The 14,081-nt window shown below is 36.6% G+C and overlaps 1 protein-coding gene across 1 annotated transcript; it reads left to right on the top strand.

Moving 5' to 3' along the window:
• Positions 1-1,131: 1,131 nt before the first annotated feature.
• On the top strand, positions 1,132-2,022 carry Cavporv1r644 (vomeronasal 1 receptor cavPorV1R644). The gene is given in 1 exon segment (NM_001167386.1): positions 1,132-2,022. A coding segment is annotated over 1 exon segment (891 nt).
• The last annotated feature ends 12,059 nt before the right edge of the window (positions 2,023-14,081 follow it).

Here is a 14,081-nt window from a genome sequence, read left to right as displayed (position 1 = left end):
CCCAGAAGTATGGAAAAGCCGGAAACATGGATCATCCAAAGAAAGCTGCAAAAATTGAACAAAGGGAGCTTGAGAGAAACTGTGGGAGCTGATAGCTCTGGTAGTGCTTTAGGGTAGAATAACCCAAGCCTTTTGGCACTTACAACCAGATTTTTTCAAATGCTGAACATGGAACTCTAGGACTTAATGTTCACCCTACTGGATGTTGGACTTGCTTTGTTTCCAATGCTTTGTATTCCCATGTGTGTAACTTTTGGAATGGTAATGTTTATCTTGTTCATTTGCATTTTGGAATGGTTAAACCTCATTTCATTTGTACAGAGGGTTACAGTTAAGCATTTACCATAGATCTGGAGGAGACTTGGAACTTAGACTTTTCAGCAATTGTGAAACTGTTAGGACTTTGGCAACTCTTGGAGATGGACTAAATGACTTTTGTATAAAAGATGTACATGAGTTCTGGGGGCCAAGACTGAAATGTCATGGTTTATGTCAGTGGCCCACAAGCCTCATGCAATTATGCATTTGTGATTGGTTCATTGTCTAGTACTTGAATTGGCAGTGTGAGTGCTACACCCAACTAGGGGTGGAGCCAAGATATGATGTAATGTCAGGAAGAAGGTATGTCTCTCTCTTACCTATTAGTGCCTTGCAGTTTGTGGCTGTCATGAACTGTGGCCCTGCTATGCCACCCCCTTCAGATAAGTCAAAATAAAGATATTTCTGGTGTAACATAAGAGTATATGCATATCCCATAAGCAGTTACCGCTTGAGAAGGTCTTAGTTTCAGATACAGACAAATCTCACTCCCAGCTACTACAGTGTAGCTCACACTTTCTCTACCATTTCAAAATACAAAGGTGGACAGGACATTGTGTCTGATGAAGAAAACTAAAAATTGAGAAAGAAACATGGAAACACTTGCAATCAAATGTCCAGTTTTCCCAGAGGTGCTGTGTGGTTTTCCATCTCCCATCAGAAAAGGTGAGTTTTGAAGTAGAAAGGATGCCTGGGGAGGACTTATGTGTTCTGATGAAGACATTGTGTTGACCAAGTTGATAATGGTGGTAGTTTTTATGATAAATAATTTTCTTTAATTTTTTCCTCAGATTTTTATTGTCTTTTGTTATGATGTCAAAGAAAGAGAGAACATTTTCCAGGTTTCTTGATGTAAGAAGCACAGTTTTCTTTGAAATCACCATCGGGATCACTGCCAACACTGTCCTACTTCTGTTCCACATCCTCACATTTCTCCTCAAGCAAAGGCCAAAGCCCCTTGACCTGACTATCACTCAGTTGTCCCTGATCCACCTGGTGATGCTGGTAACCATGGGATTCATAGCTACAGACACTTTTGAGTCTCAGCGTTGGGAGAATGTCCTCACATGCAAATTGGTTATCTACATGCAAAGATTGATGAGGGCCCTCTCCATCTGTACCACCTGTCTGCTAAGTGTCCTCCAGGCTATCACCCTAAGCCCCAGAAATTCTTGTTTGGCAAAATTCAAACAAAAATTGTCACATCATTATCCATGTTGCCTTGGATTTTTATGGGTCTTCAATATGCTCCTGAATGGTCGTTTCTTAGTCTCCATTGGTGCCACCCCCAATGTGACCTCACAGAGTCTTGTGTTTGTCACTGAATCCTGCTCTCAGTGGCCTATTAATTACTTATTCAGGTACATATTTTTCTCATTGGGCAATGTTCAAGATATCTCCTTTATAGGACTGATGACTCTATCCAGTGGATACATGGTGAGTCTTTTGTGGAGGCATAAGAGGCAGTTCCAACATCTTCACAGCATCAGCCTTTCTCCAAAGGCATCCCCAGAAGAAAAGGCCACTCGAACCATTCTGCTGCTCATGGGGTTTTTTATGCTTATGTACATTTTGGACTGTGTTACTTTCTCCTCCCGTTCAATATTGTGGAACAATGACCCAATCCATCTTTGTGTCCACATGTTTGTGGGCAATGCCTATGCAACAATCTGTCCTTTTGTGCTACTTAGCACTGAAAAACGAATGATTGAGTGCGTAGCATCCAGGTGGAAAAGACAATAAATGTACAAGTATACACTGATGGATGCTTTATTTTGAGATAAACAAATTCTTAAAATTTTTCTTGCACCTTTGAAATGTATGTATTTTTATTTTTATCTTTAAATATATTTCCTTTGATACATGTGTGTTTTAAGTACATAAGAGATAAGTTAACAGTATAACTATTTGAATAAATACAAGCTTATCTTCAGTGAACCTTTAACATTGTTACTCCTCAAAGTTTTTGACAGAATTTTTAGTATTCACAAAGTCATTCCTAGTGTATGACTACTCTGATTCCACAATCAGATATAAATTCAAACAAAAAGTGAACTATAGACCAATTTCAGTAATATGTACACAAATATCCTCACTTAAATACTTGCAATAAAATACAGAGAATCATCAAAAAGATCACCAAACATCAGGACCTAGTAAGCCTCATCAGGGAGATGCAAGAGTATCTCAAATCATGCACATCAATTAATTTAATACATCACAAAGAGAAGCAAGGATATAGACAATATGATTATCTGAATAGACTCAGATAAAACCTTTAACAAAATGCAGCATCATTGCATAATAAAACACTGAAGAAAACACACAAATATATATTAAGAAAAATTTAAAGTTTTTCATTTCAGTTAGAATCTCTATCACCATTATCACTCCCTATTAAATGTAGTCCTTGAAACATTGCCAAGAGCAATTAGGCAATAAAATATTTGAAGAGATATTGACTAAAAATAGATGTCACTGTTTGCAGATGATATGATCTTGTACATAGAAGACATAAAATGAGTCCACCAAACGGCTCTAAGAATTAATAATGAAATTCAGTAATGTAGCATGATACAAAATCAAAACAACTAAATTGACAGTGCTCTCTATGCTAGTTATGAACGTAACTGAGAAACAAATTATGAAAAATTTCAATTCACATTAGCACCAAAAATCCTTATATACTTAGGAATGAGCTGCAGCACTGAAAGAACTACAACAGAAAGTACATAATGTAAGAGACAAAAATCAGAGACAACATCAGAAATGAAACTATATCCTATATTCCTAGATAGGCAAATTAAATACAATAAAAATGATAATACTTGCATAACTGAAATCCACAATCATAATTAAATACTGACAGCATTCTATACCAAATTAGAGAAAACTATCCTGGAATTGTTACTAAAGCAAAGAATTACAATAGCAAAAGCCACCCTTGGTTACCAAAAATAAATCATGAAGCATTAAAATCCCATAGTGAACATCAAAGAACAAAACTTCAGTGATAAAAACAGCATGCTACTAGAAGAAAGACAGACATGACAGTCAGTAAAACAGATCAGAGAAGACACATACATCGTCAAGTACATTCAACTATTTGATCTCTGATAAACGGACCAAAAGAAGAAGGAGAGATCTCTTTCACAAATGGTGCTGAGAAAACTGATCATCTGTATGCAGAAGATAAATATCTCACTAGGCACTAAACTACAGTCAAAATGGGTGAAATAAAGTAAAAATGGAAACAGTTACTCTGCTGGAAAATGAATCCGATAAAACTCTAAATCATAGTATGAACTTTCTGAACAGAAACCCTGGTTGCAGAGAAAATGGAAGCATCAACAAATCAAGCATCAACAAATGGGATCATATCAATTTAAAAAGCTTCTGCACAGCAAAAGAAATTATCACCAGAGTATAAATCAACCTTTGGAATCAGTAAACATTTCTGGCAGCTATTCTTCAGTTGAAGGACTAATATACAGAATATATGAAGTATTAAAAATTACAACAAAACATAAATAAGATAGAATCAAAAACTGGGCATCTTAAATTAATAGACACTTCACGGAGCACAAGCAGAAATGGCCACTACATGTATGAAGAAATACTTACCATCCAAGGCCGTTAGAGAAATACAAATCAAAACACTGAGATTCCCACTTATGCCAGAAAAAGTGGTCATCCTGAAGAAATCAAATCCTAATGAACATTAAAGAGAACATGGAGAAAGTAAATCCTTCCTACCATTTGTGGAAATGTAAACCACTATGATCAGTATTTAATCAATGTAGAGTTTCCTAAAATAAGGCAAACTAGATATTACACCTGACTTCAATTTGACATAATCATTTACAAAATTAATGATAGTTTCTTTTGAATAACACCATGACATTCTCTGGTAGGGCAGTTACCTGCTAGTATTCCTAAGCCCTTCCCATCTTAATGTCACTGCTATCATTAATTTCTCTTACCTATACTTATAGTCCCTAAATACGGTGTAGACTTTTAAATTTTGCACGAACTGATTTTTGTTAGGTCTACTAACAACAATTAAAATTAGGTTTAATGTCAAACCTCTTTTTTATTCTTTCTCTTACATTCTTACTTTATTCATGAGATTTTAAGTTTCTGATCTACAAAATCAGCATTCTTTCTGAAATTCAGGACTTTTTACTTGCTAAATGGGTGTGCTTCCCCTGAGACATGTGCTGAGTGACAGCATTATTCCTGAAGAACTCAGAACTTTCTTCAAAGCAGATATACTGACCAACTATCTGCTCAGATTTTTGTTTTATTTCCATTTTTATTTATCCTTCACTTAAAAATTACATTTATTTGTAGAGCAGATTTAGATTCATGGAGCAATTGTGGAGATGGTACAGAGATTTCCCTACTGCCTGCCTCCATCTGGGTACCTCTATACTATTACCAACAACCAATCATATTTTATGCTTATTTTTAAATTCAGTAAATTTACAATAGCATCCCAAAGCCTATACTTCACACATGGACATATTCTTGGTTTTATATATTTCCTGACTTTGTGAAGATGGTGTTATGACAGACATCTACCATCACGTACTTTAACTTTCCTACAACTCCTCTGCATATGGTGACATCTCTCCTGCTAATCCTTGGAAAGCACTGACTTTTGTAAACTGTCCATAGCTTTGACTTTTCCAAATGTCTTATAGTTGTAGTAAAGCAGTATGCAGCTCATTTAAATTATTTCCCATGTAATATGACTTAATCCTGTTGTGTTCTTAGATTGATAGTTCTTTTTATCATGATGAATATTCTTCCATTTCTCTACAAGTAGTTTGTCCATTCATCTACTGAAAGAAATCTTAATTACTTAATTACTTACTTAATTACTTAAATACTTAGTGTTTTAACAGTTATGAATAAACTTGATTCAAGCTTTCCTGAGAAGGATTTGGAATATTTATATTGTAATTTCATTTAGCTAAATCCCCAGGAGTATGGTTATGTATTATTGAGGTAAGAGTATATTTCATTTTTCCAGAAGTTGTAGTAATAAAAAAGAAATTGTCATAATGTCTTTCCAAAATATCTTCACTCCTTTGAAGTGAATGAGAGTTTCTAGTTATTGTTAGGAATTTAGTTATTCTAAATGAGGTAGAGTTTCATTCACTTAGACAATTTCTCTGAGTGGAATAAATTTGTCTGAATTTTAGTCTCATTATTTTGCAATTTATTCTTGAAAATTACATATTTGTATCATGTAATGTTTACATTCCTTGTGTGTAGTTGTTACATAATACATCTTAATTCCTTTTTTTTTGTTTTGTTTTGTTTTCCTCCTTACTACCTACAGATTATCTCTTAATCTATTTTCCATTTGAAAGGGATCTGTCTCTATTCTTCTTGTTGTCTATCATTGCTGTGGTCTTCTTTATAACTTGTGCTTCTCAGTATTATGGCTTTTCTCTATGTGTCCCTCCAAAGCCTCATGAGAGCACAGGCATGGCTTTCAGGACTAACTGAGGCATGGATGTGTGATATTGTTTCTTCCCTGTACAAAACTGGATTACCTCACTGACTGGTTTAACATAGGTCTGGGTATGAGTGATGGAGAAATAGCAGAAGAAATCTCCAGTCTTAGTTTGGTTACACTATCAAGTAGGCTTTGAGTCTAAATGCATAAGAATGCAAAACAGAAGGAATTCTGCTGCCTCCTACCTGCCACACTATGAACTCTTTTTCCTCCTCCATGATGCCCTTCTTTGGAACCAGCCTCTTATTCATTGAAACCTCTCCAAATGAGGCTAAAATAAATCATTCCTCTCCTAACTAGCAGGAGTTGGATATTTGCCCCTCCAATGAGAAACTGACCAAAACATTCCTATAAGAAATATGTGGCATTTAACTGATGTATTTTATTTCACTTATTCAGGTCTTAAAATGCATCCATTTTTTCTTCAAGAGACTAAAGTTGTACCTTTCTTTATGGCACAGTAATAGCCTATTCTGTCTAAATACAGTGCTTTCTTTTTTCCTTCCTCTGTTGAAGAGCATATAGGCTGCTCCCAAGATTTAGCTATTATGAATTGTGCTGCTGTAACATTGATATGTGTATATCACTGTAATATAATGTCTTTAACTCTTTGAGGAAGGTACATGGCTAGTATTGTGAGTTTACATTCCCATCATCCATATAGAAGGTTTTCTTTTTATTTAAAAAAGAGAAAAGTCAGAAAAGAAACACAAAAAGCAAAGGCATAAACAACAACAGCAGACTCAAAACATTAACAATACAGGTCTTCAAAACAGAATGAAAGAAATTTAACAATAGTTGTCATATTGCATATTGTTCTCTTTTTTCAGATGAAGAAAGTAAAATTAAAGAAAATAGAAAAACAGAAAAGAAATGTAGAACAATACCTAATTTAAAAAAAGTATCAGCATATAATCACTAGTTGATACATTAATCATTGTTGTCTTAAAAAAATAGCTACCAAAGTCACAAAATCAAAGTGTAAATTATGGCTAGACACTCAGACATTGATAGTGCACATTCTGTTCAATGTTCCAACAAAAATTCAGTAATATGGTCATCTATATTACACACTATGCGTACCACTATACTCTTTAGAGCACTTCCCTTCCCATTCTCTTTACTCTATATGCTTTTATTGTTATTTTTTACACTAGAGAGATAATGTGATGTTTACTCATCTGATTCTTGTTTATTTCACTAATAAGGGTATTTTCAAATTGTGTCCATACCTATAAAGGCCTCAAGGTCATCCTTTTTTATAGCTGAGAAGTATTCCATTATATAAAAATATCACACATTTTAATCCATTCTGTAGTTGATGGGCATTTTGGTTGTTTCCAACATTTACTTGTGCTGCTATGAACATGGATGCACATACATTTCTGTGACATGATATTTTCAATTTTTCTGAGAAAATACCCAGGAGGGGGACAGCTGGATTGAATGCAACTTCCAATCCTAGTTTTTTGAGGAATCTCCACACTGATTTCCACAGTGCCAGCCTGCACTCCCACCAACAGTTGGAGAAGTGTTCCTTTTTCCCTGTATCCTCGCCAACATTTGTTATCAGTTGTTTTCTTGATGGCAGCCATTCTTTCCAGAGTGAGATGAAATCTCAATGCTGTTTTAATTTGCATTTCTTGAATGATCAATGATGTTGAACATTTCTTCCTGTATTTATTTGCCATTTGTATATCTTCATCTGAGAAATGTGTGTTTATCTCAGATACCCATTTTTGGAGAGTCTTTGAATTTGAGGGCCTTGATGTTTTTCAGTTCTTTATGTGTTCTGGATATAAGTCCTTTGTCTGAGGAATTGTTGGCTAAAATTCTTTCCCATTCTGTGCGTTTTCTTTTTACTTTGTTGGTGATTTCTTTTGAAGTGCAAAAACTTTTTAGTAATATGAGATCTCAGTTGTTGATTCTTTAAACTGTTTCCCACGCAGTTTGCATTTTATTCATGAATTCTCTCTCGCCCCTATGTCTCCAAGGTTTTTACCTACCTTATCTTCCATTAGATTTAGTGTTTCTGTTTTAAAATAAGATTCTTGATCCATTTTGACTTTAGTTTAATGTATGGTGATATACATGGTCTATTTTCAGTCTTCGGCATGGGGAATGCCTATTTTTCCAACACCCTTTATTAAAGGGGCTATCCTTTTTCCAGAGAATATGTTTAGCCCCTCTCCTTGCCGAGCCGCTGTGGAGGTAGCCGGCCGCCGGGCGGCGGGAAATCCAAACCGCGGTTTCCAATGGCGCAGGAACTCCGTTCCCAGACTCCCGTTCCCAGAGCTCGGCGGTCGCGTCTCTCCTTGCCGAGCCGCTGTGGAGGCACCGGCCGCCGGGCGGCGGGAAATCCAAACCGCGGTTTCCAATGGCGCGGAGTCGAGCCTCCACACCGAGATTTTTCTGTTCCTATTTTAGCGCCAGGACTGTATTCCAAGTTGGATTCTCTCAGCCCAGTTCGTTCCTGAGTCAGCAGAGCATATCTCTACTGGTTCGTATCTCCTTAGTCCGCATCATTCCTGGCCTCTGAGCCGAGCCTTTAGAGAGCGTTCAGTAGTTGCTGTTGTCTGTCCGCCATGGGAACGGGAGTCTGGGAACGGAGTTCCCGCGCCATCGGAAACCGCGGTTTGGATTTCCCACCGCCCGGTGGCCGGCTACCTTCATAGCGGCTCGGCAAGGAGAGACGCGCAGAGGCTTGGGAACGGGAGTCTGCGAACGGAGTCGGAAACGCGACGGACAGGGAGGAAGGCTGACTGGTGGCGAGGTGAGCGAGGAACTGACTCCCTACCACAGTTTGACTCCAGCGGAGGTTTTTCTGGGCGCGGGCAGTCCTGTAAGAGCAGGGCGCGGTGGCAACTGCAGCCGCACGTTTCCCTCTCGGATGGGATTGGTGAAAGGTGCCTGGCCAGAGGGACGCTGCTGGCGGACTCCCTAGGCTGGCCTAACCCAGATCCCAGAGCCTGACGGTGGCCCAGAGGAGCAACCGACTCCCGCGTAGGCTGCCTCCTCCGCAACTCCCTGGGGCGCAGCGGTGAGCGGGAACAACTAACCAGCGCAATTTGATCAAGCTGTGGCTGACAGGCAGGGAAGCCGGGCCTCCTGTGTAAGATTACATTTTATAAGGAACAGAAAATATGGGGAAGGGAAGCAACAAAAAAGGCTCCTCGACCCCCAATCCTGAGAATCAGGCAATAGTGGACACTGCACCAATATACATTAAGCGCCATATAGAGAGCCTCATAGACCAATTCAGGAATGAAGTTATCAATGACCTGAAGCTAGAAGTATGCAGAATAGTTAGAGAAATGCTAAGCACCACCCAGGAAAAAGCAGATGGTGGAATGGAAGAACAGAAAAAGAGCGGAGAATTGCTTGATGGAGAAAACAGAGAAAGCATTGAATATGTGAAGCAGGTGCAAAGGGACTATCAAGAAATCAAGAAGTCTACCCAAGACTGGCATAACAGCTTGAAAGAAACTAAGGACAGACTATCTGAATTGGAGGGCAGACTTGAAACATGGGAGAATGAAATGAAAAACTTCTTAAAAATAACAAAGAAACACACAGCAATAATACAAAGACAAGAAGATGATAAGAGGATCCATAACTTAAGGATTAAGAACATAAAAGAAGAAGTAGGGACACAAACAAGTGAACTACAAAAGCTACTCACAGAAATAATCCAGGAGAATTTTCCTAATTTAGCAAAAGGTAAAGATACTCAGATGTATGAGGCATACAGGACCCCAGCTACCTACAGCCCTAACAGAGAAACACCCAGGCATATAATAATAAAAATTCCAGAAATTCAATACAAGAACAGAATATTAAAAGCTGTAAGAGACAAGAAACAGATCACTTACAAGGGAAGACCCATCAGAATTACAGCAGATTTCTCTTCACAAACCATCAAATCACGAAGAGCATGGGGAGAAATAATTCAAGCTTTGAAAGATAATAATCTACAGCCAAGATTGAGATATCCTGCACAACTGTCCCTGGAAATTGATGGAAAAACGAGGTGCTTCCAAGATAAAGAGGAACTGGGGGAATTTGCAACCACCAATTCAACCCTACAGAAAGTATTGCAGGATATTCTAAAAAAAGAAAAATACAAAGAACCCAGAAATAGGGGCAGGGAGGCCACAATGAATGGAGCAGAGAACAAAATGAAGAAGACAAACTGACAGCTACTGACAGAAAAAGAGCTCAACAGAAATGAGACAGAGAAGATTGGATGATAGGAACAGCTTTTTTTGGAGAAAATGACATCTTAATAGGTAATGCTGATTTAGTACCATCTTGTTTTGAAGTCTCATCTAGCTTTTGTTCTTCTGTCTCCAATGGTCTAAACAGGTTGTATCTTATTGGATTTTGCTATGTACGATAGTATAAGAAAAAACCTTTTAAAGACAAGGAGATTATACAGAGACCATTGTTCATTTTCTGTTAGTCGATTCTAAATACTCTATAATGCTGTCATTCTCTTAAATGGATTTACATTGTTTTGATATACTTAATGCTACAGTATATGAAGTTGTACTCAAGGACTTCAGGGAGGGAGTCAATATGGTAACTATTTTTGGGTCAGGATTAGCTGGTGGTGAAACGCTATTCTGCTTAAATGGTTATGTTTTGATCTGCCCTGTTTCGCTGTTATGCCCTCTTTTTTCTCAATCTCCACTCCATTATTTACTTTTTTATTTTTATCCATTTAATTAAAGGGAAAAATATAGCAGGATGTAATATAGTAACCCACTTTGACTTTCTATTATCTCGATTTGAAGCCCTGTATTACTCTCACCATCTTGTTTTTGACTGAGGTTCCTATATTCTGTTTTGCTGGATAGTATCAGGTTCGAAAGTTTAGGCATCAGCTGAGAAGATAATGAGATTCATTATAACGCCCATTCTCGTTGACTTTTATCTACTTTTGAAGACCTACAATATCTCCAATGTTTTGGTTTTGTCGGTTTTATTCTTTACGGTTTTGTTCAATTGTATTACAACTAATGATATAGGCAATTCTATTAGAAATAGCGGGAGGCATTATGGTAACCATTGTTGATCACCTTGTATTATGTTTTTATATTATCTATTATGTCCACCCTTTTGACTTGACCGATTCTGTTCTGTTATGTCACATTTGGTTTTACTCTCTTCCAAAAAAGCAACAAGAACCGTGGGAGCAATGAAACCCAAAATGTGTAATAGTCACTGTACAAAAGAGAGGAAAAGAAAGTGCTCTAAACTATATAACTGCATGTATATTTAAATGTATAAGATAGAAAATGATATCACAGAGTTTTATTGGATCATTGAACAGAACTGTTTGCAGTATCATTGTTGGAATGTCCACTCTACAAGCTTTAATTTTGTGACTTGAACAATTATTTCTAAGATGGCAATATGTAATCCATTAACTAGTGATTTCCTACTGCGCATTTTTTTATTCTGTAAATCTGTATAACTTGTACCCCTTCACTGTTTTTTTTCTTTCTTTTCTTTTCTCCTTAAATAAAAATTAAAAAAAAAAAAGAATATGTTTAGCCCCTTTGTCAAATATAAGGTAGCTGAGTATCTTTGTGGTAGTGTTTGCATCTTCTAATCTGTTCCATTGGTGCTCAGGTCTATTTCTTCGCCAGTGCCGTGCTGATTTTATTACTGTGGAATTTTAGTACATTTTCAAGTCAGGAATTGAAATGTCTCCTGTCTTGCCTTTGTTGCCCAGAATCGCCATTGCTATTCTAGGTTTCTCCTCTTTTAGGAATGAATTTTAGGAATATTTTTTTCTAGATCTGTAAGATACATTGATGGTATTTGGATTCAGATTGCATTGATTCTGTGTAACAGTTTTAGGCCATTTTCACAATGTTGATTCTTCCTAGCCAAGAGCAAGGAATATCCTTCTATTTTCTAATATCTTCTTCAATCTCCTTTTTTAGAGCACTATAATTTTCAGCATAAAGGTCTTTGATATTCTTGCTTAGGTTGAATCCTAATTATCTGACTTTTTTAGATGCTATTGTGAAAGGTGATATTTCTCCCTCGGTAACTTTTTGTTTGTGTAACAAGAATGCTTTTGATTTTTGAATGTTGACGTTGTATCCAGCTACACTGCTGAATTTTTTTTTTTTAACTCTAGTAGTCTTTTAATGGAACTTTTGGGGTTTTCTATGTTGAAGTATCATGTCATCTGCAAATAATGATAATTTAAATTGTTGTTTTCCTATTGTTATTCCTTTTATTTCTCCCTCTTGTCTGATTGCCCTGGCTTATATTTGTAGAACTATATTGAATAGTAGTGGTGATAGCGTATATCCTTGTCTTGTTCCTGATTTTAGAGTGAAGGCTTCAGTTTTTGTCCACTTAGTATAATGTTGGCTGTTGGATTGTCATAAACGGCCTTTATGATATTGCGGTACATACCATAAATTCTGAATTTATATAGGGTTTTTATCATGAACAAGTGTTGGACTTTATCAAAACCCTTTTCTGTGTCCATTGAGGTGATCATGTGATTTTTTTTGGTTCTGTTGATGTGGTGTATTACATTTATTGATTTGTGTATGTTAAACCATCCCTGCATTCCTGGAATAAATCCCACTTGGTTGTGTTTTGTTACCTTCCTGATGATTCGCTGCATTCTATTTACCAGTATTTTATTGAGAAACTTTGCATTAATGTTCATTAGTGATATAGGTCTATAATTCTCCTTTCTGGTTGTGCCTTATTCTGGTTTTGGTATCAGGGTAACACTTGCTTCTAAGAATGATTTAGGGGGGAATGCTTTTCTTTGAACTTCATTGAAGAGTTCAAAGAGTGTTGGCATTAAATCATGCTTTAAATTTCTTGTAGAATTCAGCCATGAATCCATCAAGATCTGAGATTTTCTTTATCGCTAAGTTTTTAATCACGTTTTCGATTTCAGTAGCTGATATTGCATTATTCAAAATTGTTACATCTTCTTGATTGAGCTTTGGCAGTTCATATGTTTCTAGAAATCTGTCCAATTCCTCTGTGTTTTACACCCTATGTGAGTAGAGATTTTCAAAGTAGGTGCTCATGACCTTTTGATTCTCCATGGGATCTGTAGTAATTTCCCTCTTTTCAGTTCTTATTGCATGGATTTGAGTTTTTCCTTTTTTTCTTGATAAGGTTGGCTAGAGAAACAAGCTATTTGATTCATTAATTCTTTGAATTGTTTTTTGGTTTCAGTTTCATTAATTTCTGCTCTAATCTTTATAATTTCCTCTCTTCTATGAGCTTTGGGTTTGACTCGCTCTTTCTTTTCTAGGAATTTGAGGTGCAGCATTGGTTATTTATTTGTGCTCATTCCATTTTCTTGATGTGACTATATTGCTATATATTTTCCTCTTAGGACTGCTTTCAATGCATCCCATAAGTTACAGTGTGTTGTGTCTGCATTTTGATTGTATTGTAGGTTTTGTTTTATTTCTTCTTTAATTTCATCTGTAACTGACTGGTTGTTCAGAAGATCATTGTTTAATTTCCAAGTATTAATGCAGGTTTTGCAGATTTTTTGCTGTTGATTTCCAATTTTAGTGAACTATGATCATATATTATGCATGGGATAGTTTCACCCCTTTGCATTTACTTAAGAATGTTTTATGAGTTAATATGTGGTCTATTTTGGAGAATGTCTCAGTGCAGCTGAACAGAATGTATATTCTGATGTGGTTGGGTGCAACACTCTGTAAACATCCACTAAGTCCATTTGTTCACAGGCATGATTTAGTTCTGTTTTCTTTGATGAATTTTTGTATAGTTGATCTATCTCTTTGTCACAGTGGGGTGTTAAGGTCTCCTATTACAATTGTGTTATTGTGTATGTAGCTTTTCATGTCCATTAGTGTTTGGCTCACATAGTTGGGTACTCCTGTATTTGATGCATGTATATTTATAATTGTTAGTTCACTTTCTTATAGTTTTCCACTTACAAGTATGTAGTGGCCATCTTTATGTCTTTTAATTCTTTAGATTTGAAGTTCACTTTGTCTGCAAACAGAATATCTACCCCTTCTTTTTTCTGGGTTCCTTTTGCATGGAATACTGTTTTCATCCTTTGACTGTTAGTCTTTGAGTTGTTTTTGAGTCAGATGTGTGTACAGCATATAGTGGGGTCCTGTTTCTCGATCCATTCTGTCAACCTGCTTCTTTTGACAGGTGAATTGAGCCCATCTACATTTATGGATATCACTGA

This window comes from Cavia porcellus, unplaced genomic scaffold (genome assembly GCF_034190915.1).
Source record: "Cavia porcellus strain 051 isolate PalLab524CR breed Dunkin Hartley unplaced genomic scaffold, mCavPor4.1 scaffold_27, whole genome shotgun sequence".
Classification (NCBI taxonomy): Eukaryota; Metazoa; Chordata; class Mammalia; order Rodentia; family Caviidae; genus Cavia; species Cavia porcellus.
The sequence above is the reverse complement of the archived record's forward strand: the minus strand, read 5'-3'. Positions and strand labels throughout refer to the sequence as shown.